The sequence below is a fragment of the Pseudophryne corroboree genome, chromosome 4 (assembly GCF_028390025.1).
Source record: "Pseudophryne corroboree isolate aPseCor3 chromosome 4, aPseCor3.hap2, whole genome shotgun sequence".
Lineage (NCBI taxonomy): Eukaryota > Metazoa > Chordata > Amphibia > Anura > Myobatrachidae > Pseudophryne > Pseudophryne corroboree.
Window position 1 is genome coordinate 325,865,404 of NC_086447.1, and position 26,057 is coordinate 325,891,460.

Sequence of the window (26,057 nt, forward strand, 5' to 3'; positions counted from 1 at the left end):
ACCCTTGCAGTACAAGTTATCAGAGTTTGTTCTACTTAATTTTTTTACTGTTTCTTATTCCGGACTGACATATCTCCACACTGTTGGCGTACTGTGGGGTTAATCACTCCACAAACAATCCTATGGCTGGAGACACAGTCAGCAGCAACGAAACCTGTCTGCCACTGTACGCAGAAAATCGATCTGTCTACACCTACGTCACGCTGCCGGAGCGGGTAACCAAGGAGGAGGCCGGGTTTGTGCACCTTGGTAACGCAACCCACGTGTGCGGACTTGACCAATCGGACAGCGGGTGTGACGCGCTGCATCCCGCTGACGGACTTCCGGTTTCTAAACCCTCGGCACTCTCTCCACTTCTTAAAAGGGCTCCGGACAGAGTGACAAATTGCCCCTGATGAAAACCAGAAAGCGTTGAAACAGCTGTTGGGCGGAACGTAGCAGTGGGTATTTCCAGATGGATTGTCAGGAATAAAAAACCCCTATTCTGTATTCTAATATAAATAGATATGCTATTACCAATTAAAAAAAACACACAAAAACCCATGTTTTTAATTTTTTTTATTAGATTCCGCCAGCAAAGTGTGGTGGATTGAAAATGACGAATTTACTGTCTAAAAGCACTGTTGTCGAATTTACAATCTTCAATTGAATATACAGGTGGAGCCACCTTTATCTTGGCCTTTAATAGGATTAATTGAGCCAGGGCAGTCAGACTTAATCCCCTGCTATAATGACTTAATCCCTTGATGTATTGTTCTCTCTGTATTGTATTGCAGCTGAAAACAATAGATGAAGGTCTTATGCTAATAAACCATGGTGTGCCTAGGCGCAGCAGAGATGCCAAGATAAGCGTGGCTTCATCTGTACTTTTGTTGAAATGCCGCATTTGTACCATTGCAGAAATGTCGAATTTGACAAATGTCGAATTTCAAAAAGTCGAATTTGGAATGGCCGTTTTTTTGACGAAAAGTACTGAATTGCATTGTCGATTTTTTTTTTTGGCCGAAAATGTCCAGTTTTCGACATTTTCGGGAATTCGACTGCAATTGCATATACCCCTATATACTAGGTATGCTTATTCCAGATGCGTTTTCTCCTAGTTCTCTACAACGTTACCTTCAGTCTGGTTGGACTTCAGATTTATGCGTGTCTTCCTTTTTAATTATACTACTTGTGTTTATTTCATCTGTGTTGTTTGCATGTGTGTGAATTTTTTTGAAACACCTGATAGCTTTATGTTTACTTGCTGCTACAGTATATTTATCAGTATTTTACCATACATGTATTTATTTCTAATTGTGCTACTGTACGTTCTGTATTTTATTTTGTTTTCCTTACTTTGTTTCTAGAATTTATGGTGACTTTATTTACTAGAGTGCTTAATCATCCTGCTTGCTGGGACGAGATGCCTTAATTGTTTTAACTTTTTTTTTTAAATAAGAAAATGAGGCGAACAAAAATACATATTTTGATGGCTCTCCCACATATAACACATTCACCTTCTCCTAAAGTCTTTTATAACCTTTGCTAGGTATCCTGGAACATGGACACTTAAGAAAAATGTTTAAAAAAAAAGTTTGATTTAACAGGGATTATGTCATTGCTTCCTAATGGTCCAAGAAACAGGTATGGCTTGACTTTTTCCACTGCCATTTTCAATATTCAATTGTTGACTTGCTGACTGATTGTAAGGGTACATACAGGTGTGTCCTCATACATCCAACCTCAATATGCCATGCAGCGCGAGAGTGCCTAGGATAAACGAGGAGACTGTGCCAATGAATCTGATATATGACACATACTGTGTGTGTGACTTGAGTCTGTATATGGAGCAGAACAAAATTTGTCTTGGGAAAAAAAGCTGTGGCTGCTACATTGTAGCACTTTGTACTTTGTTGCACAAGTGTCATATCAAATCAGCACAGTATCCTCGTTGTACGTACTAGTCGTACTGCGTTGCAAATAAGATATTTTGAGAAAAAAAAGATGTCTACTGCTAACTTCATAGTTGGTGGGGACTTTAAATTTGTAGATCACTTTAAATAAATCTACTATATCTCCGCCCTCTCCTCTTGAAGGCATACACGTCCTGAGTAATCTTTATTTATTATTTATTAACAGTTTCTTGTATAGCGCAGCATATTCCGTTGCGCTTTACAATTAGAACAGTAGTAATAGAACAAAACGGGAACAACAGTAATAGAACAAAACTGGGTAAAAACAGACAGACAGAGATAGGAAGGCCCTGCTCGCAAGCTTACAATCAATAGTCTTCATAATCTTTATGGTCTTTGTGACATCAGCCCACATATACAGTGTAACCCACGGGTACAAATGTAGTTTTTCCAGGACTGATTACTTTTAGCCTCTAAGAACTTCACTTACACTTCCTGTTAATATTGAGGGTTTATCAAAATTATTTTTACTATCGGTGTTCCTAGTACTTAGGGTGTGCAGCAGAATTGTTCTTCCACCAGCATAATACTAGAAGCCTTAACATGTTCCCCCCCTTTTTACTATTAGCCTCTGACCAACTTTTTTCTATATTACAGTACATTCTTCAGAAACAGCTGATACTGTAGTTTCAGACCATGCTCCTATCGCCATTGAATTATACACTTTCATGAGCTACATTTATTATTAAACCTGGTAAGTACACAAAAAAATAAGAATTTACTTACCGATAATTCTATTTCTCATAGTCCGTAGTGGATGCTGGGGACTCCGAAAGGACCATGGGGAATAGCGGCTCCGCAGGAGACTGGGCACAAAAGTAAAAGCTTTAGGACTACCTGGTGTGCACTGGCTCCTCCCCCTATGACCCTCCTCCAAGCCTCAGTTAGGATACTGTGCCCGGACGAGCGTACACAATAAGGAAGGATTTTGAATCCCGGGTAAGACTCATACCAGCCACACCAATCACACCGTATAACCTGTGATCTGAACCCAGTTAACAGCATGATAACAGAGGAGCCTCTGAAAAGATGGCTCACAACAATAATAACCCGATTTTTGTAACAATAACTATGTACAAGTATTGCAGACAATCCGCACTTGGGATGGGCGCCCAGCATCCACTACGGACTATGAGAAATAGAATTATCGGTAAGTAAATTCTTATTTTCTCTAACGTCCTAGTGGATGCTGGGGACTCCGAAAGGACCATGGGGATTATACCAAAGCTCCCAAACGGGCGGGAGAGTGCGGATGACTCTGCAGCACCGAATGAGAGAACTCCAGGTCCTCCTCAGCCAGGGTATCAAATTTGTAGAATTTTGCAAACGTATTTGCCCCTGACCAAGTAGCTGCTCGGCAAAGTTGTAAAGCCGAGACCCCTCGGGCAGCCGCCCAAGATGAGCCCACTTTCCGTGTGGAATGGGCTTTTACAGATTTTGGCTGTGGCAGGCCTGCCACAGAATGTGCAAGCTGAATTGTACTACAAATCCAACGAGCAATCGTCTGCTTAGAAGCAGGGGCACCCAGCTTGTTGGGTGCATACAGGATAAACAGCGAGTCAGATTTTCTGACTCCAGCCGTCCTGGAAACATATATTTTCAGGGCCCTGACTACGTCCAGCAACTTGGAATCCTCCAAGTCCCTAGTAGCCGCAAGCACCACAATAGGCTGGTTTAAGTGAAATGCTGAAACCACCTTAGGGAGAAATTGAGGACGAGTCCTCAATTCTGCCCTGTCCGTATGAAAAATTAGGTAAGGGCTTTTATAGGATAAAGCCGCCAATTCTGATACACGCCTGGCTGAAGCCAGGGCTAACAGCATTACCACTTTCCATGTGAGATATTTTAAGTCCACAGTGGTGAGTGGTTCAAACTAATGTGATTTTAGGAATCCCAAAACTACATTGAGATCCCAAGGTGCCACTGGAGGCACAAAAGGAGGCTGTATATGCAGTACCCCCTTGACAAACGTCTGAACTTCAGGAACTGAAGCTAGTTCTTTTTGGAAGAATATTGACAGGGCCGAAATTTGAACCTTAATGGACCCTAATTTGAGGCCCATAGACAGTCCTGTTTGCAGGAAATGCAGGAATCGACCCAGTTGAAATTCCTCTGTAGGGCCCTTCCTGGCCTCACACCACGCAACATATTTACGCCAAATACGGTGATAATGTTGCACAGTTACATCCTTCCTGGCTTTGATCAGGGTAGGGATAACTTCATCCGGAATGCCTTTTTCCTTCAGGATCCGGCGTTCAACCGCCATGCCGTCAAACGCAGCCGCGGTAAGTCTTGGAACAGACATGGTCCCTGCTGGAGCAGGTCCTTTCTTAGAGGTAGAGGCAACGGGTCTTCCGTGAGCATCTCTTGAATTTCCGGGTACCAAGTCCTTCTTGGCCAATCCGGAGCCACGAGTATAGTCTTTACACCTCTCCTTCTTATGATTCTCAGTACCTTGGGTATGAGAGGCAGAGGAGGGAACACATATACTGACTGGTACACCCACGGTGTTACCAGAGCGTCCACAGCTATTGCCTGAGGGTCCCTTGACCTGGCGCAATATCTGTCCAGTTTTTTGTTGAGGCGGGACGCCATCATGTCCACCTTTGGTTTTTCCCAACGGTTCACAATCATGTGGAAGACTTCTGGGTGAAGTCCCCACTCCCCCGGGTGAAGATCGTGTCTGCTGAGGAAGTCTGCTTCCCAGTTGTCCACTCCCGGAATGAACACTGCTGACAGTGCTATCACATGATTTTCCGCCCAGCGAAGAATCCTTGCAACTTCCGTCATTGCCCTCCTGCTTCTTGTGCCGCCCTGTCTGTTTATGTGGGCGACTGCCGTGATGTTGTCCGACTGGATCAACACCGGCTGACCCTGAAGCAGAGGCCTTGCCTGACTTAGGGCATTGTAAATGGCCCTTAGTTCCAGGATATTTATGTGAAGTGACGTTTCCATGCTTGACCACAAGCCCTGGAAATTTTTTCCCTGTGTGACTGCTCCCCAGCCTCTCAGGCTGGCATCCGTGGTCACCAGGACCCAATCCTCAATGCCGAATCTGCGGCCCTCTAGGAGATGAGCACTCTGTAACCACCACAGGAGAGACACCCTTGTCCTTGGAGACAGGGTTATCCGCTGATGCATTTGAAGATGCGATCCGGACCATTTGTCCAGCAGATCCCACTGAAAAGTTCTTGCGTGGAATCTGCCGAATGGAATCGCTTCGTAAGAAGCCACCATCTTTCCCAGGACCCTTGTGCATTGATGCACTGACACTTGGCCTGGTCTTAGGAGGTTCCTGACTAGGTCGGATAACTCCCTGGCTTTCTCCTCCGGGAGAAACACCTTTTTCTGGACTGTGTCCAGAATCATCCCTAGGAACAGCAGACGTGTCGTCGGAATCAGCTGCGATTTTGGAATATTTAGAATCCACCCGTGCTGTCGTAGTACTACTTGAGATAGTGCTACTCCGACCTCTAACTGTTCTCTGGACCTTGCCCTTATCAGGAGATCGTCCAAGTAAGGGATAATTAAGACGCCTTTTCTTCGAAGAAGAATCATCATTTCGGCCATTACCTTGGTAAAGACCCAGGGTGCCGTGGACAATCCAAACGGCAGCGTCTGAAACTGATAGTGACAGTTCTGTACCACAAACCTGAGGTACCCTTGGTGAGAAGGGCAAATTGGGACATGGAGGTAAGCATCCTTGATGTCCAGAGACACCATATAGTCCCCTTCTTCCAGGTTCGCTATCACTGCTCTGAGTGACTCCATCTTGAACTTGAACCTTTTTATGCAAGTGTTCAAGGATTTCAGATTTAAAATGGGTCTCACCGAGCCGTCCGGCTTCGGTACCACAAACAGCGTGGAATAATACCCCTTTCCCTGTTGTAGGAGGGGTACCTTGATTATCACCTGCTGGGAATACAGCTTGTGAATGGCTTCCAATACCGCCTCCCTGTCGGGGAGAGACGTTGGTAAAGTAGACTTCAGGAACCGGCGAGGGGGAGACGTCTCGAATTCCAATTTGTACCCCTGAGATACTACCTGCAGGATCCAGGAGTCCACTTGCGAGTGAGCCCACTGCGCGCTGAAATTCTTGAGACGGGCCCCCACCGTGCCTGAGTCCGCTTGTAAGGCCCCAGCGTCATGCTGAGGACTTGGCAGAAGCGGGGGAGGGCTTCTGTTCGTGGGAAGAGGCTGTCTACTGCAGTCTTTTTCCCCTTCCTCTGCCCCGGGGCAGATATGAGTGGCCTTTTGCCCGCTTGCCCTTATGGGGACGAAAGGACTGAGCCTGAAAAGACGGTATCTTTTTCTGCTGAGAGGTGACCTGGGGTAAAAAGGTGGATTTCCCAGCCGTTGCCGTGGCCACCAGGTCCGATAGACCGACCCCAAATAACTCCTCCCCTTTATACGGCAATACTTCCATATGCCGTTTGGAATCCGCATCACCTGACCACTGTCGCGTCCATAACCCTCTTCTGGCAGAAATGGACAGCGCACTTACTCTTGATGCCAGAGTGCAAATATCCCTCTGTGCATCTCGCATATATAGAAATGCATCCTTTAAATGCTCTATAGTCAATAATATATTGTCCCTGTCCAGGGTATCAATATTTTCAGTCAGGGAATCCGACCAAGCCACCCCAGCACTGCACATCCAGGCTGAGGCGATTGCTGGTCGCAGTATAATACCAGTATGTGTGTATATACTTTTTAGGATATTTTCCAGCTTCCTATCAGCTGGTTCCTTGAGGGCGGCCGTATCAGGAGACGGTAACGCCACTTGTTTTGATAAGCGTGTGAGCGCCTTATCTACCCTAGGGGGTGTTTCCCAACGCGCCCTAACCTCTGGCGGGAAAGGGTATAATGCCAATAATTTTTTAGAAATTAGCAGTTTTTTATCGGGGGAAACCCACGCTTTATCACACACCTCATTTAATTCATCTGATTCAGGAAAAACTACGGGTAGTTTTTTCACACCCCGCATAATACCCTTTTTTGTGGTACTTGTAGTATCAGAAATGTTCAAAACCTCCTTCATTGCCGTGATCATGTAACGTGTGGCCCTACTGGAAAATACGTTTGTTTCCTCACCGTCGACACTGGAGTCAGTGTCCGTGTCAGTGTCTGTATCGACCTGAGGTAACGGGCGTTTTAGAGCCCCTGACGGTGTTTGAGACGCCTGTACAGGTATTAACTGATTTGCCGGCTGTCTCATGTCGTCAACAGTCTTTTGTAAAGTGCTGACACTATCACGTAATTCTTTCCATAAGACTATCCAGTCAGGTGTCGACTCCCTAGGGGGTGACATCACTAACACAGGCAATTGCTCCGCCTCCACACCATTTTCCTCCTCATACATGTCGACACAACGTACCGACACACAGCACACACACAGGGAATGCTCTGACAGAGGACAGGACCCCACTAGCCCTTTGGGGAGACAGAGGGAGAGTTTGCCAGCACACACCAGAGCGCTATATATATATATAGGGATAACCTTATATAAGTGTTTTTCCCTGATATAGCTGCTGTATATATTTATCTGCCAAATAGTGCCCCCCCTCTCTTGTTTTACCCTGTTTCTGTAGTTCAGGACTGCAGGGGAGAGTCAGGGAGCCTTCCTCCAACGGAGCTGTGAGGAAAAAATGGCGCCAGTGTGCTGAGGAGATAGGCTCCGCCCCCTTCTCGGCGGCCTTTCTCCCGCTTTTTTATGGAAAAATTGGCAGGGGTTAAATGCATCCATATAGCCCAGGAGCTATATGTGATGTATTTTTTGCCAAAAAAGGTGTTTTTATTGCGTCTCAGGGCGCCCCCCCCCCCCCAGCGCCCTGCACCCTCAGTGACCGGAGTGTGAAGTGTGCTGAGAGCAATGGCGCACAGCTGCGGTGCTGTGCGCTACCTTATTGAAGACAGGACGTCTTCTGCCGCCGATTTTTCCGGACCTCTTCTGCTCTTCTGGCTATGTAAGGGGGACGGCGGCGCGGCTCTGGGACCCATCCATGGCTGGGCCTGTGATCGTCCCTCTGGAGCTAATGTCCAGTAGCCTAAGAAGCCCAATCCACTCTGCACGCAGGTGAGTTCGCTTCTTCTCCCCTTAGTCCCTCGATGCAGTGAGCCTGTTGCCAGCAGGTCTCACTGAAAATAAAAAACCTAAAACTAAACTTTTTTCTAAGCAGCTCAGGAGAGCCACCTAGACTGCACCCTTCTCGTTCGGGCACAAAAATCTAACTGAGGCTTGGAGGAGGGTCATAGGGGGAGGAGCCAGTGCACACCAGGTAGTCCTAAAGCTTTTACTTTTGTGCCCAGTCTCCTGCGGAGCCGCTATTCCCCATGGTCCTTTCGGAGTCCCCAGCATCCACTAGGACGTTAGAGAAATCATCTAATAATATAAGCTTATTATGCTTCTGAATTAGGATTTTAAAACTGTAAAATAATTGACAACAGTCTTCATTCCATGCTGCCGCAACTCCCACCACAGCAGCTACATTTTACCCACAACCTAGATTCTCTGTGTAGGGTGTCTGGACTGCCTTGGCAGCCATTGTGATCTCCTCTCACAGGGCTGGGTCAATACCTAACATAATCTTACGTTTTGACAAGATAAAGGTGTTTGACAAGTAGTTCTCGATACATTTGCAGAAAACCTTTGAGACCAAAGCCTCCGGTAACACCTTTTTCCCAGTTTATCAAATAAATTTACACTGGCCCCCAAACTTCCCTGGCCATTAATGGCCTCCACGGCTCCCCAGTTACTATGTCCCGTGGTAATAGACAAGCCTGCCAGTTGTCACCGTTTCTCTAACTTTGCCCTTGAGCTCGCTAGGATATTGCAAGTCTAATATATGGATTGGTTGACAAAACGTCAAACTTTTGGTCTTTTCAGATGACATTCTTTTGTATAGTTTTTATCTACAAGCTTTACAAACAATCTGACAGAAGGCTGATGGATTTGGAGATGTCTCAGGCTCTCAAGTAAATTGGGAAAAGTTAGTCGCAATGCTTCTAGGCCTAAAATACTGCAATTATATATACGGGAGGCAGTTATGTGACCCTCCCCTCCCAGGGAAGATCTGTCACCGAGCTCAGTGTGAGTGAAGTCAGATGCAGTTCGTTATTACACTGGCAGTGACGTCCTATTGGAAGTCCTACCTGGCTGTCACAAACACACAAGGCAGTCACATTGGGAGGTGTTTCTCCTCTGGGATTGCCAGACCGGTTGCGATTCTCTCACTGTCTCTGCACGTTATATCATGGGTTGAAAATTTTCCCATGGTTAACATTCATATTTGCCAAATCTAATTCTTATGGTCGAATCATGAATGCTAAAATGAATAAAAGTTAGTAATGCCAGCAATTCTTTTGTGACTTACTGGATGAGTCATGGAGGAATTCTGGTAAACTGGATGCCAGAAAATGGATTCATGCCCAGGACTTGTATGCTAACACATTAGATTAGAATAATCTTTCCTGTCTGATCTCAGTCTAGCCTCCTTCTTCTGTGATCACAAACAGATCTTTCCCTTAATAGTCACTGCACCATTTTTCCTATTGTTGTCCATTCATTTGGTTGACCATTATTACTTATGTGCCTTTAAATGTTGTTTTGAGGTCCTCGTCATAGTCCTTGTATACTATTCCCACTAAAATCTAGGGAGATGTATTATACCATATGACATTTCAAATTGAGAGCTCTGAACTTGATTGTTTGCCCCAAATTTCATACTCCAGGTCCCTCATTTTTCCATTTTATGTGAGAATGTTTCCTGGTCAACTATTTTTGTAGACAGGTCAGGCAATATTCTACCAGACATTTTGCTAATTAAAATCCCCCCCACTCCAATAAGGTATAAATCAAACTTCTTCTCAGCAATCAAAATAAATTAGTAGAAAATATGTCTCGCACATGCAGATTAAAAATCACCCTCCACCTTATCATTTTTAAAGCCTAAATTGTTCTATACATTTCACAAGGATTGGATTGAACACTCAAAACAAAAATAAATCAATGGTTTCTTTGCTATAGAGAAACGTTTTATTGAAGCCTTGCCATGCATGCTTTAGGCAAACTACATATTTCAAACTTAGGATTTTCCTTGGTGATCTTCCTATACAGGTCCCTGTTCACAATCATTTACCTTAGGGGAGCTATAGGTGAACTATTACATAGACCATACACATTTGCTTTTGCGGCTGTCTTCTTATTACCATTGACCACATGTAGGTACTCATTTTGTTTGTCTAGCAGAGTATTTTTCATTTTTATTCACTCAATTAGAGCGATTTTAATTGGTCATAATTGCTCAAATAAAATTATTTAAAAAAATAAAAAACTTCTTTATATTGTGGCAGCATGTTCTGCAGATTTTTACAATGGAGCAGACTAGCGTGGCTCCATCTGTATTTCTACTTCTGAGCAGCGTGTCACTGTTAAAATTGGGCGGGTGCAAGTAGATACAGTACATCTCTGCTTTGTCATGACATGCAGAAAATCCAGGAAAGATTCATGGAGACTGAATACCATGTATCTGCTCTGGAGGACCTCACTTTTCCCATCAAGGACACTGTAGCTGGTTTATCTTCACAGATGGTGGCTGTCCAAGCCAAATTGACAGATATGAGGGAAGAGGTAAAAAGCATATGCTTTGTAGGACTCCCAGAGAGGGCGAAAGGCTCTACACCTGAGAAATTTCTGAAGGACTGGCTCACTCAACTGCGGGACGCATTTAACCCCCAATTTGCTGTGGAACATGCTCATCACCTCATCCTGGTGACCCATTGCTCGCTTCCTATATTTTAAAGGATAGGGACACTCTCCTACTTCTGACCCGCATTGGAGGTCCACTGAAGTTTGAGAATCATTCTGTGGGTGGTCTTCTGTATGCAGACTGTGGGGATCCCGGCGCACAGCATACCGGCGCCGGAATCCCGACAGCCGATATACCGACACTTTTTTTCCCTCGTGGGTGTTCCACGACCCCTCTGGAGGGAGAATAAATGCCCGCAAGGGGCTCATTTGCGCTCTCCACGCTGTCGGTGGTCGGGCTCCTGGCGCCGATATGCTGGTCGCCGGGAGCCCGGCCGCTGGCATACCATACTACACCCCATTCTGTATATCCTGACTTTACTCTGGACATGCAAAACACCCAGTCCAAATATACGGTGTACAGGATACACAAAAACTTTGAGCTAGTCATATTTAGTACTCCATGTTGTTGCCAGCTTGGCCTCGGAAGGTGCATGACTGCTCCACTCACTTCTTTAATAACCCCAAAGATGCAGATAACTAGCTGGAGCCACAGCCTTGTGCTACTTGCTGAAGGCAGACTTCTCAGTAGATTGCTTTTATAATCTGTCTGGCTTTGCCTGGTTTAGAGTCAATGTAACCAGTTTGTGCCTTTTTATTGTACACACACACTTATTAAGCCTCCTGTCATATGCTTTTATATAGGTTTTTCTTTGTCCACCAGGGAATGTTATGGGCGTTTTATGCAGGAAATAGTTTTAGGGTTTTACTTTTCCCTAAACTCCCATTGGGGTAGGTGATTTATTTAGGTAGTATGGGCATTTGTTTAGCTATCACTTTTCCTTGTTATAGGGGATCCAGTAGATGGCTATACAGGGTGGCGAGGGTTGGGATAGTTTTTTCTTCCAGTTTGTTGTCTCAGTAATCTACTGTATGTGCTGCATATACTGTAGTGTTTTATTTGGTTGTGCTACAGGCTCTATTGTATTGTTTTCTAGTGTTGTGCTGGCATGGGTCTCCATTAAGGTAATTTCCTGGGGTTCAGATGGGTTACTATGCTCCCTGCGTGGTTCCTCACCAAGCAACAGTGTAAGTGGACACATCTGTATACAGTACTTTGACTTGTGCGTCTATTGACTGATCTATAGCTGGAGGCTCAGAGGGAGAAGTCAGACTACCTCTTTGATAAATCCAAATGTAGGTTGCTGTTCTCTCGACACATGCAATATTCTAAATATTGGCATTTTTAGTTAAGGAAGCCGTAACATTCCAGTGATTCTTGATTCCCAGGGTCAACTGTGCCATTCCGGACCGGATATTACGGATGTTTTTTTTTTTACCATTATTGTTCTTCTCTGTAAACCTCCAGGGTCTCCTATACTGACGCGTAACTTCAAGTATATCTGGTGCAGGTTACATTGCAACATCTATCCCAGAAAGCTATCGTCTTCCTAGATTCTTCTTTCACGCTGGAGGAAGTGGAGGCTGCAGTCTGTTCATTCCTGGCCTCTAAGGTTGCTAGCTTTGATGAGATTCTGGTGGAGGTGCATAGGAAGACTTTTAATCCCCTTATGTACTAAAACAAGGTTTTATGGTAAGAACTTACCTTTGTTAAATCTCTTTCTGCAAGGTACACTGGGCTCCACAGGGAATAACATTGGGGTGTAGAGTAGGATCTTGATCCGAGGCACCAACAGGCTCAAAGCTTTGACCTTCTTCCCAAGATGCATAGCCTCCGTGCACAGGAGCTCAGTTTTTGTTAACCAGTCCCATGCAGTAGCCACATACACCACACACTCATGACAGGAAAGGGTGTCAGCGGCTAATGCCATACCAACCCAAAGGAGCTAAGTGCGTCAGGATGGCCGCCCTGTGGAGCCCAGTATACCTCGCAGAAAGAGGTTTAACAAAGGTAAGTTCTTACCATAAATCTTTTCTGCTGCGGGGTACACTGGGCTCCACAGGGAATAACATCGGGGATGTCCTAAAGCAGTTCCTTATGGGAGGGGACGCACTGTAGCGGGCATAAGAACGGGCGTCCAAAGGAAGCACCCCTGGGAGGTGGAAGTATCGAAGGCATAGAACCTTATGAACGTGTTCACTAAGGACCACGAAGCCGCCTTGCACAATTGTTCAAGGGTCGCACGACGGCGGGTCGCCCAAGAAGGTCCAACGGACCGAGTAGAAAGGGCCTTAATGGTAGCAGGAGCTGGAAGATCAGCCTGTACATAAGCATGTGCAATCACCATTCTAATCCATCTGGCCAAATTCTGCTTGTTAGCAGGCCAGCCACGCTTGTGAAAACCAAACAGTAGGAAGAGAGAGTCAGACTTCCGAATGGAAGCAATTCTCTTCACATAGATACGGAGAGCCCGTACCACATCCAAAGACCGCTCTTTGGAAGACAACTCAGGAGAATTAAAGGCAGGAACCACAATCTCCTGGTTAAGGTAGAAGGAAGACACCACCTTGGGTAGATAACCAGGGCGCATTCTAAGAACTGCCTGATCACTGTGAAAAAATCAGCTAGGGGGACCTACAGGATAAGGCATCCAAGTCTGAAACACATCTAGCAGAAGCAATCGCTAGCAGAAACAAGACCTTAAGGGAAAGCCACTTAAGATCCGCAGATGCAAGAGGGTCAAAAGGAGACTCTTGCAAGGCCTCCAAAACCACAGACCAATCCCAAGGGTCTACAGGTGGGACATTAGGAGGCTGAATGCGCAACACACCCTGAGTGAAGGTATGAACATCGGGCAGAGTTGCAATTTTTCTCTGAAACCATACCAACAAGGCAGAAATATGAACCTTGAGGGAGGCCAGACAAAGGCCTAGGTCCAGGCCTTGCTGTAGGAAGGCCAAAAGTTTGGCCGCACTAAACTTGTAAGCGTCATGATTGGTATTTGCGCACCAAGCAAAGTAAGAATTCCAGACCCTATGGTAAATCCGTGCAGAAGCCGGCTTACGGGCCTTCAACATAGTTTTAATGTCAGCCTCAGAAAAACCTTTGGCCCTCGGTATGGAAGCTTCAAGAGCCACGCAGTCAAAGCCAGTCGGGCCAAATCCTGGTAGACACAAGGGCCCTGCACGAGGAGGTCTGGCCGTTGTGGAAGTAGAAGGGGACGCTCTATCTAGAGGCCCTGTAGGTCTGAGAACCGGTGCAGTCTGGGCCACGCGGGAGCAATTAGAAGTAGTATGCCTCCTTCTTGTTTGCACTTCCTTATCACTCTGGGCAGTAAAGACACTGGAGGGAACACATATGGCAGCCAAAGGTTCCATGGGATTTGCCAGTGCGTCCACGAACGCTGCTTGAGGATCCCTTGTTCTTGCTCCGAAGACTGGAACCTGGTGATTGTGTCGAGACGCCATCAGATCCACATCTGGAAGGCCCCACTTGTCCACGAGGAGTTGAAATACTTTTGGATAGAGGCTCCACTCTCCAGCGTGTACGTCCTGACGACTGAGAAAGTCCGCTGGCCAGTTGAGGACCCCCGGAATGAACACTGCCAATACGGCTGGCAGATAGCGTTGTGCCCATTGAAGAATTCTTGATACTTTCCTCATTGCCATGCGGCTTCAAGTGCCGTCTTGATGATTTATGCACGCCACCCTAGTGGCGTTGTCAGACTGTACCTGAACAGGTCTGTTCTGAATTAAATGCTGGGCCAGGTTCAGAGCATTGAAAACCGCCCGCAGTTCCAGAATGTTGACCAGAAGGAGAGATTCCTCCTTGGTCCACCTACCCTGAAGGGAGTGTTACTCCAACACTGCGCCCCAGACTCTAAAACTGGCATCCGTCGTCAGAAGGACCCAGTAGGAGATCCAGAAGGGACGACCCCGGCTCAAACGTCCGTCCTGCAGCCACCAGCTCAGTGACAGACGGACCTCCGGAGACAAGGAGATCATGTGAGACCTGATCTGGTGAGGTAGGCCATCCCATTTGGCAAGAAACCGTTTCTGCAGACGGCGTGAATGGAATTGAGAATACTCCACCATTTCGAAAATCGACACCATGAGACCTAGCACTTGCATCGCCGAATGTATCGACACTTGTGGACGAGATAGGAAGCATCGAATCCTGTCCTGAAGCTTTAGGACCTTCTCCTGAGACAAGAACAACCGCTGGTTGTGAGTATGGTGGCCAATCCCGGGATCGGCGGGATCCCGGGATTTAGGGCCAAAAATGGCCGGGATTCAATCCCGGGATTGGAAGCTCCAATCCCGAGGATTGAGAGATCAACGTTGAGCGTCCACAGAATGCTCAGACGCTGCCCAGCTTCCTTGTTCCGGCTCCCCAGGGCAGCGTGAGAGGTCGCGCTGCGCCGTCAGCCACTGCTGGGAGCCGCCAGCAGCAATCAGAGGATGTTTCCCACCCGCCTGCCCCCCGGTATATGGTGAGTTATGTGTGCGCGGCAGGGTGGGGCGAGGGGGCGGCCACATAGCTGAACGCCAATCCTGGGATTGGCCATTTTTCAATCCCGATACTCGGGATTGAAAAAATGGCCCGGGATTGGCTTCCCTAGTTGTGAGTGTCCAACAACGGTCCCAGGTGCACCATGCTCTGCGCAGGGATCAGGGAAGATTTCTTCCAGTTGATGAGCCACCCGTGGGCTTGCAAAACTGGACAGTCAGATCTAGATGGCATATGAGAATTTCTTGGGAATTTGCCAGGATCAATAAGTCTTCCAGATACGGCAGGATCCTGATCCCTTGACGACGGAGTACAGCCATCATTACCGCCATAACCTTGGTGAAGACTCGTTGAGCCATGGACAAACCAAAAGGTAACGCCCGAAATTGGTAATTGAGGTTGCCAACCGCAAACCTCAGGTACTGCTGATGCGACATTGCAATGGGAATATGCAGGTAAGCATCTTGTATGTCCAGGTAGACCATATAATCCCCGGGTTCCAATGCCAGAACAATAGAGCGAAGAGTTTCCATACTAAACTTGGAGACCCTCACAAATTTGTTCAAGGACTTGAGGCAGAGAATGGGCCGAGAGGACCCATTTGGTTTCGGGACTAGGAACAGCGGTGAATAGTACCCCTTGCCTCTCTGAGCCAGAGGCACCTGTACTACCACTCCTGTGTCCAGGAGGAACTGTACCACCGAATGAAGAGTTTTTGCCTTCACCTGATCCGAAGGGACGTTTGTCAGGCAAAATCGATGAGGGGGATGATTTTTTAAGGATCCGGCGTAACCTCGAGTGACTACATCCCGTACCCAGGCATCGGAAGTGGTCTTCAACCATTCCTGGGTATACCCTAGAAGTCAGCCCCCCACTCTGGGATCCCCCAGAAGGAGGCCCGCCCTGTCATGCGGCAGGCTTGTCAGTCTTGGAAGCAGGCTGACGGGCAGCCCAGGCCCGTTTGGGTTTGGGCTTTCTAGGTTTGGAAGTGCGAGCCTGTTTCGGGTACGCCTGACCCTTTGCTTTCCCTGAAGGAGTACTCTTAGCCTTCGGTACTGAAGGAGCAGTACTAGGTAGACGAGCTGTTTTAGCAGAAGCTAAGTCAGCCACTATCTTGTTGAGGTCTTCTCCGAAAAGAATGTCTCCCTTAAAAGGGAGTACCTCCAGGGTTTTCTTAGAGTCCAGATCCACCCAGGCCCGCAACCAGAGAATCCGGCGAGCCAGTATGGACGTACTAGAAGCCTTGGCCGGCAGAATACCGGCATCAGAAGCCGCCTCCTTAATGCAATGAGAAGCTGTGACAATATACGATAGACATTGTCTAGCATGATCAGAAGCGTTGGAAGACATCTCAGCTTCCAACTCCTGAGCCCACGTTTCAATAGCATCTGCAGCCCAAGTCGATGCAATGGCGGGCCGATGCGCAGCACCTGCTAGGGTGTAAATCGCCTTTAAACAACCCTCCAAATGCTTATCCGTCGATTCTTTCAGAGACGTGACGGTAGTTACTGGCAGAGCGGAGGATACCACCAGCCGCGCCACCTGCGAATCCACTGGCGGGGGTGTTTCTCAATTTTTACTCAACTCCGCAGCGAGGGGACAGCGAGCCAGCATCTTCTTGTGAGGAGTGAATTTCTTTCCTGGACTCCTGACGTATGTCAGCTAAATGGTCAGAGTGAGGTAAAACTTGTTTAACCACTTAAACCTGTCTGGTTTCTTAGGGGCTCTATCAGACTCCGGGTCAGCAGTAATTTGAAGAATGAGCCTGATAGCCTCCAGCAAGTCAGGAACATCCACCTGTGAGACATACTCCCCATCAGAAGCATCAGGGTCAGAATCTGTGTGTCAGTATATACGCCATCCTCATCACCTCGTTTGGGACTTGGTGGATTGTGAGGAAGTAATGGCCCGCTTAGAGGACCCCTTGGTCTTAGGCGGGCGAGGGTTAGACTTCTGAGTAGTCAGTGATTGGTTCAATTGCTGTAACTGAGCAGACAGTTGATCTGCCCATGGCGGGTTAACCGCGGGGACCGTAAGCGGTTGTACCGGCACAGGAGGTCCCATGGGGGGACGTTAGTCTAGTTGCCAGCGTATTCAATAGTGTGCAGAAGGTACTCCAAGGCGGGTCATTTTGAACCCCCGTTGCTACGATCCCACTGGGGGGGGGGGGGTAAGGAACCCCCAGAACCTGAACCCTCAGCTGCTATGTTTTCCTCAAATGTGTCTGCAGCGTCACCACCATGCAATGTGGGATCAGCCTCAGCTCCTTTGCCCTTTACCTTGGTCTATGTCTAAGTTCGATGATTAGTGGGTTAGATGGTGTCTTTCCAGGCTGGGTAGGGGAGAGGGCTCACTGATGGAGCCCTAGACTAGACTATTACAGTGTTCAGGTTGTGGTGGTGTGTCTCCTTGCCGGCTTTCAACACCTTGTTAATGCATCATCTTTTCCAGAGTTTTCTCTAAATTAAATTTGCACATTTGTTGTTTTTCTTGAAGGATGTCTTATTTGTGTTATTGTTTTCTCTGCGCTCCTTGTAGTACATGTAGCTGGTTTCTAACAGCACTGCACTTTTTGCACTTATGTTCTGTGTAGTTTGCTGATGACATGGTTGTTTTTTTCTTTTACACGGTTCACTAAAAATTGTAATAAAAATACCTGATTTAAAAAAATATAGAGATGTGGGGTCAACAGTCTTGTGGCATGAGAAGGCATAGAAAATGGCCTTGAGGTGGGGAAAGATGAGCCAGATAAAGACGCTTGGGGTGGAGATAGAGCAGTGTTATATAGATTGAAGAAATTAAAAAAATCTGTAAGAGAATTTATCTGTCTTGAAGACTGAAATATTTGGGTTTTTTTTCACTACATATTAGCAGATGCCACATAAAAAAAACTGCCTGGCACCTAGATTCTAAACACATTTTCTATAAATTGTCCTTTCACCAGTGAAGTACAATGTAAAAAGTACACTTAAGAACATTGGAAATGTAGTGTTGCATTTTACAAGTAATGCTAAAGTTCTAGAGTAGAAAGCAATGTCCGCAATAGCAACAGTGATTTGGGTGCCCAAATTTAAATGCACTTTTCATGTGCTTATTAACATGCAAAAAGCTCAATAAAAGCCGACTGTGACCTTTAAGGGCTGCACCTTTCTACTCCAGGGAAAACCAGATTTGCACATTTTGGGAAGAAACAGTAAATACAAATTTCACAAACCTTCTTGCTGATTGACCGGTTCATATGATAAAACATACTCTTCTTGACCACCTGACAAGAAAAAATGTACTATGAGGACACAAGACCTAGAACGTATAGTTGTAGATCTTAAGTTACTGGACAGATAATTGTCATGTTTGAATGAGAAAAGGTGACATTTTAACTTTTAATGAACACAGACTTCATATTTATTAAATTAACTACTATAAAATAAACGGCACTCGTCAGAACAGATATCTGAGGTGTATATAACTAACTCAGGTGAGGTGTACATATATTCTCTCTCAGTTAGAACTTGAAGTAGTTCTTTTAAGTTAAATAAAATATTTAACAAGGATTTTCATATGCAATTAATGTACATTTAGCTTTGTGACTAGTAAATTAGCAAATAATGTGCATGTTATGAGGTGTCAAACTAAAGTGGAATCACAAGAGATCTGTAATTAATCGTTATTCAGAAGACTAATTCAAAATATATTCTCAAAATACACCAATAACACACTTAAATGCGTAATTCCTGAATCACTTTTACATGTTGTTTAAATGAAATCATCAAAAGGGTTTGAGACAACATAATATACCATGTAACGGCAATAAACACGCATTAAGCATCACATCACGCACAGCATGCTTTTATTATGAAGCATAAGGGATGAAAACCTACCAACAAGAAGTATAAAACAGCAAACTGTAGTATGATATCACACAGCAACATGGGGTCCTGTTGCAACAGCATGCACGTGCAAGACTCGCTATTACGCTTTTGGCTTCTATTTGTAGACACAAATCCAATATAGAAGACACTTGCAGCTGCTTACAAGAAAATTTACATGGGCGCTACAGTGGTAAATTTTCTGGTAAATTTTCTTGTATGTGGTGTATGTTTTTAGGGTGTTGGTGTCACCTTAATCACTGGCTGTGGGCAGCTTATACTTCTTAAGCGCAATTATTTTCTTTCCAACATACTTTCTATATTTGCAGCTGTTTATTACCACATTTTTATTCAAACAGATGCTGAGTTTACATCCACAAATAAATCTGTGGTTTAGCAATACTTCATACATTTGAGACACAGAAAAAGTGGACTAATGTCATTGTGAATTCTACTAGTCAGGTAATTAATTTTTACTTCCAAAAAACCATTCCACAATTCACCAAAAATATAAACAATAACGAAAGGCAGTCAATACAAAACATGCAGCTGTGATGGGAAGGAACTCAAATCATTCATGCAAAGATATATACAGACAGAATTAAAAACTGTGAGAACCTCAATGTAAGCTGTACATGAATTAAGACCAGTATTGCAGAAGCGTCCTTCCTCATATAGCCTTCGGACATAAGTCGCTGCACACAAAGAGCATGAGAGCCGCCAGTTCTGTGTGACTGCCAGCGCCAAGCGTTTTTTTTTTAACCGAAAATGCATCTTAATTGAATCGCTTTGTGACTAAGACACACATACATTCCTGATTAAAATGATAAGCAGCATACCTATATTCTGTGTGACTGTATCTGCATGTGAAATGCTACGTTAGTGTGTCTTCTAGAAAACTGTAACGTAGCAGTTTGTCTGCAGATACAGCCATGGTCGCACACAGAATATAGGCATGCTGCACACCATTTTAATCAGGAAAGTCAGTGTGTGTGTGTCTTATTCACAGAGCAATTTAAATAAGCATTTTTGGGCAATATGCACAAAAAGAGGCTCCGTGTTAGTCAACACTCACAACACTAGGTGCGACTATAAGGGCTGTTTTATGTGACTGCAATAAAGATGAGGGAAGACATCTCTCTGTGTATATATATAGTGAAACAAGGACAGCATATTGAGGTTTTACAGTGTATCAATAATAATAATAATAATAATAATAATAATAATAATAATTAATTAGTGTATTAGACCTTGTGAACAGCCATACTCATCTGTAATCAAGATTACTTTCATATTAGACAGCAGAAAAAAAAGAAATTAAACAAAGAAAATTTCAAAATCTTTGTTTTTTTCAATCTAACAAATGGTAAACATTAGACTGACATTTGCTTTACTTCAGAAACTGATATCAGATTATGACACTACGTATTCAATGACATTTAAAAGTTGTAAGATGAATATTTTCATGGGAAAACATCCCTACATATTAACACTTTTACTGTGCTCTGACATAAATGGTGGAAAGTGCAGAGAGAGAGAGAGAGAACACAATAAGAATGCAAGAAGCATAAAACACTTACGGTAACTACTTTCACTATCGCTGGCATTAGAGGTTACATGTTCTGAAATGCAACAATGGGGGAAAAGAAAATGGAGGGACAAACATTACATGGGGGAAAAAAAGAAAAGAAAAAGTGAAATATTAATGCTGTACAAAAAAAAAATAAGTTTTTTGTTAAACAGTGGGAAATGAATTGATGGAATTACACATACAATAGTTGGAATAGATATGGAGTCGGGGGGGTTAATAAAAAAGGTAATACAACTTTTACTGCAGGGAAATGAGCATAAACTTTGTTGTTCAAGGGATCATAGATGTGAAGCATAGGGATATCTAATGCCAACATTTTTCCCTTCTGGGTAGTTTAATATTAAAACGAATAGTGAATTTGTGTCAGATAAATGAAACAGGAGATTTATGGTAAGAACTTACCTTTGTTAAATCTGACTGCGAGGTTCACTGGGTTCCACAGGGATAACATCGAGGTGTAGAGTTGGATCTTGATCCGAGGCACCAACAGGCTAAAAGCTTTGACTGTTCCCAGGATGCTAAGCGCCGCCTCCTCTATAACCCCGCCTCCGTGCACAGGAGCTCAGTTTTTGTTAACCAGTCCAATGCAGTAGCAGGTAAGAGAGCGAGAACTGTTAGTAGCCACATACACTACATTCTCACGACAGAGAAGGTACCAGCAGCTAATGCCATACAAACCCAAAGAAGCTAAGTGCGTCAGGGTGGGCACCCTGTGGGACCCAGTGTACCTCGCAGAAAGATTTAACAAAGGTAAGTTCTTACCATAAATCTCCTTTTCTGCAGCGGGATACACTGGGATTCCACGGGGATAACATCGGGATGTCCTAAAGCAGTTCCTCATGGGAGGGGACGCACTGTAGCGGGCACAAGAACCCGGCGTCCAAAGGAGGCATCCTGGGAGGCTGAAGTATCGAAGGCATAGAACCTTATGAACGTGTTCACTGAGGACCACGTAGCTGCCTTGCACAGATGTTCAAGGGTTGCACTACGGCGGGCCACCCAAGAAGGTCCAACAGACCGAGTAGAATGGGCTTTGATGGTGGCAGGAGCTGGAAGGTTAGCCTGTACATAAGCATGTGCAATCAATATTCTAATCCATCTGGCCAAGGTCTGCTTGTTAGCATGCCAGCCTCGTTTATGAAAACCAAAAAGAACAAAGAGAATCAGATCTCCTAATCGAAGCTGTTCTCTTCACATAAATACGGAGAGCCCATACCATATCCAAAGACCGCTCTTTGGAGGACAAAGCTGGAGAGGTAAATGTCGGAACCACAATCTCCTGGTTAAGGTGGAAAGACAACACCTCCTTAGGCAAATAACCAGGGCAAGTTCTAAGAACCGCTCGGTCACAGTAAAAAATTCAGAGACCGGTGTAGCAGAGGCAATAGCCAGCAAGAACAAGACCTTAAGAGTAAGCCACTTAAGGTCCACAGACTCAAGAGGTTCAAATGGAGACTCCTGTAAGGCGTCCAGAACAACCGACAAATCCCAAGGAGCCACAGGCGGGACATAGGGAGGTTGAATCCGTAAAACACCCTGAGTGAATGTATGAACATCAGGCAGAGTCGCAATTTTTTTCTGAAACCATATCGACAAGGCAAAAATATGAACCTTGATGGAGGCCAGACGAAGGCCTAAGTCGAGGCCCTGTTGCAGGAAAACCAAAAGTTTGGCAGTACTGAACTTGTATGCGTCATAATGGTTAGTCGCACACCAGGTGAAGTAAGAATTCCAGACCCTATGATAAACCCGAGCAGACGCCGGTTTACGAGCCTTTAACATAGTTTCAGTGATTACCTCAGAAAATCCTTTGGCCCTCAGTACGGAAGCTTCAAGAGCCACGCCGTCAAAACCAGCCAGGCCAAATCCTGGTAGACACAAGGGCCCTGAACGAGGAGGTCTGGGTGTTGCGGAAGTAGAGAGGACGCTCTATCGAGAAACCTTGCAGGTCTGAGAACCAATGCCGTCTGGGCCACGCTGGAGCACTTACAAGTAGTATTCCTCCTTCTTGCTTGACTTCCTTATCACCCTGGCCAGAAATGACACTGGGGGGGAACACGTATGGCAGCCGAAAGTTCCATTGAATTGCCAGTGCGTCCACGAACGCTGCTTGAGGATCCCTTGTCCTTGCTCCGAAGACCAGAACTTTGTGACTGTGTTGAGATGCCATTAGGTCTACATCTGGTACGCCCCACTTGTCCACTAGGAGTTGAAAGCCTTCCGGATGAAGACTCCACTCACCGTCGTGTACGTCTTGACGACTGAGGAAGTCTGCTTCCCAGTTGAAGACTCCCGGAATGAACACTGCCGATATGGATTTTTGATACTTCCATCATTGCCATGCGGCTTCGAGTGCCGCCTTGATGATTTATGTACGCCACCGTGGTGGTGTTGTCTGACTGTACTTGAACAGGCCTGTTCTGTACAAGAGGCAGGGCTAGAGTCAACCTATTTAACACTGCCTGCAATTCTAGAATGTTTATCGGGAGGAGAGATTCCTCCCTGGTCCACCGACCTCACTACATCCAAGGCCTTTGAATTAATTGAGGAGTCAGTAGCCACTGGCACCACAATAGGATGGTTGATGTGGAAAGCCGACACAACCTTAGGCAGGTACTGTGGATGAGTCCTAAGTTCCGCCCTGTCTTCATGGAAGATCAGATAGGAGCTTTAACAAGATAAAGCCCCCAATTCCGACACGCGTCGCGCAGAAGCCAAGGCCAACAAGGTGACCGCCTTCCACGTGAGAAACTTGAGATCAGCCTCCTGTAGAGGCTCAAACCAAGCAGATTGTAGGAACTGCAACACCACGTCCAGACCCCATTGAGCCGTAGGCACCACAAAGGGAGGCTGAATGTGCAGAACCCCTTTCAAAAAGGTCTGAACCTCAGGAAGAACAGCCAATTGTTTTTGGAAGAAGATGGACAAAGCGGAGATCTGGACCTTGATGGAGCCCAGTCTCAGCCCCATATCCACCACTGCTTGCAGTAAAAGGAGAAAACGACCAAGTTGAAAATCCAGCGCTGGAAACTTCTTGGCCTCACACCAAGAAACATATTTCTTCCAAATGCGATGGTAATGCTTAGACATTACCCCCTTCCTGGCCTGTATCAGGGTAGGAATGACCTCACTCGGGATACCCTTCCGAGCTAAGATCTGGCGTTCAACCACCATGCCGTCAAACAAAGCCGCGGTAAGTCTTGATAAGCAAATGGCCCCTGCAGAAGCAGATCCTCCCGAAGAGGTAAAAGCCGTGGATCTTCTAGCAGAAGATCCAGCTGGTCCGTGTACCAAGCCCTCCTTGGCCAGTCCAAAGCAATGAGGATTGCCAGAACCTTCGTTCTTCGCACGAGTTGAATAACTCTTGGTATCAGAGGAAGTGGAGGGACAATGACTTGAACACCCAAGGTGTCACCAGTGCGTCCACTGCCTGTGGGTCTCTTGACCTGGAACAGTACCTCCGTAGCTTCTTGTTGAGGCGGGAGGCCATCATGTCTATGTGAGGAACCCCCCACCAACCGGTTAACTCCTCGAACAACTCCGGTGTGGAAGTTGCAGCCACCAGAGGAGTGAAATCCTGGATTTTGGAGACAGGCATATCCTCTTGTGCTTGTGTAGGTGAGAGCCCGACCACTGGTCCAAGAGGTCCAGTTGAAAAGGTCGAGCATGAAACCTGCCGTACTGCAGAGCCTCGTAGGCGGCAACCATCTTCCCCAGAAGGCGTATGCATTGATGAACCGATACCCGGGTAGGCCGTAGGACATCCCGGACCATTGTTTGAATCACCAACGCTTTCTCTGCCGGGGGAAAAACCCTCTGCACTTCCATGTCGAGGATCATTCCCAGGAAAGACAACCGCCTTGTCGGCTCCAGATGAGACTTTGGAAGATTCAGGATCCAACCGTGCTTCCTGAGCAGCTGCGTCGTGAGTGCGATGGACCGCAACAACCTCTCCCTGGATGACGCCTTGATCAGGAGATCGTTCAGATATGGAATTATGTTCATCTCTTGTTTGCGGAGGAGAACCATCATCTCCGCCATCACCTTGGTGAAGAGCCTTGGTGCTGTTGAGAGGCCAAACGGCAGCGCCTGGAACTGATGGTGATCGTCCATCAGCACAAACCTGAGATAAGCTTGATGTGGCACCCAAATTGGAATGTGGCGGTAAGCATCCTTGATGTCCAGGGACACCAGGAACTCCCCCTCCGACAGCCCTGAAATGACAGCTCTCAGAGATTCCATCTTGAATTTGAACTCCTTGAGATAAGGGTTCAAAGATTTTAAATTTAGAATAGGCCATACCGAACCATCCAGTTTCGGTACCACAAAAAGGTTTGAATAATAACCCATGTTCCGTTGTTGAAGAGGGACCTGAACAATGACCTCTGACACCACCAATTTCCTGATGGCTTCCAGAAGAATTGTCCTGTCCACCAGCAGAGCTGGTAAGCCTGAATTGAAGAAACGGTGAGGCGGGGGTTCTTGAAACTCCAGTCTGTACCCCCTGGACACTATATCCAGAACCCAGGGGTCCAGACCCGACGACACCCAGACGTGGCTGAACTGCCTGAGTCTCGACCCCACCTGACCTTCCTCCAGGCCTAGCTGTCCACCGTCATGCGGAGGACTTAGGGGTATCAGAAGCGGGCTTCTGGGTCTGGGAACCTGTGGGAGCGGGTTTCTTTCCTTTGGCACGACCACCTCTGAAGGTGGTGTTTGAAGGCTTATTCTTTCTAGGCCTCGCGGCCCGAAAGGACTGTGACGTGTTAGATGAAAAGGGCTTCTTCGTAGCCGGTGCAGCTGAGGGGAGAAAAGGAGACTTACCCACGGTAGCCGTGGCAATCCACGCATCCAGCGCCTCCCCAAATAGAGCCTGACATTTGTACGGAAGGCCTTCCACATACTTCCTGGATTCCGCGTCCACAGACCAGTTGCGCAGCAAGAGACCTCTGCGAGCTGATACTCACATGGAGGAGATCCCCGCAGCCATAAAACCCATGTCCTTCATGGAATCCACCAGGAACCCTGCAGAATCCTGAATATTATGCAAAAACAAATCAACGCCACCTTTGTCCAGCGTAGACGATTCCTCCTGCAGAGTGATCGGCCACCTGGCAACAGCTTTAGCAAACCAAGCACAGGCTATAGCAGGCCGCAATATAGCCCCCGAAGCCGTGTAAATGGATTTCAGCGTAGCATCCACCTTGCAATCTGCTGGGTCCTTTAAGGCAGTAGATCCCGGGACCGGTAAAACTACCTGTTTGGACAGCCTGGATACTGAGGCGTCGACGATCGGCGGGGACTCCCACCTCTTCCTATCTTCCTCTGGGAAGGGAAAAGCCACCAAGACCCTCTTGGGAATCTGGAATTTCTTTTCCGGAGTTTCCCATGGCTTTTCAAAGATAGCATTAAATTCATTGGATGCCGGGAAGGTGAGGGGGGGCTTCTTTTTATCTGTAAAGAAGGCCTCCTCCACCTGTTCCGGAGC

At 46.2% G+C, this 26,057-nt stretch overlaps 1 protein-coding gene across 27 annotated transcripts in view; it reads right to left on the minus strand.

The window, feature by feature from the left end:
- Positions 1 to 26,057, minus strand: part of DLG1 (discs large MAGUK scaffold protein 1) — a 1,011,951-nt gene that overhangs the window by 39,126 nt on the left and 946,768 nt on the right. For 12 of the 27 annotated variants that reach the window (XM_063916386.1, XM_063916391.1, XM_063916382.1 and 9 more), the window contains 3 exons: positions 20,559 to 20,600; positions 20,229 to 20,264; positions 18,327 to 18,377 (listed from right to left, as the gene is read on the minus strand). In XM_063916386.1, the coding sequence (XP_063772456.1) occupies positions 18,327 to 18,377; positions 20,229 to 20,264; positions 20,559 to 20,600 (129 nt within the window). The remainder of the gene's footprint in view (positions 1 to 18,326; positions 18,378 to 20,228; positions 20,265 to 20,558; positions 20,601 to 26,057) is intronic. The other 15 variants (XM_063916392.1, XM_063916389.1, XM_063916388.1 and 12 more) reach the window with 3 other exon arrangements.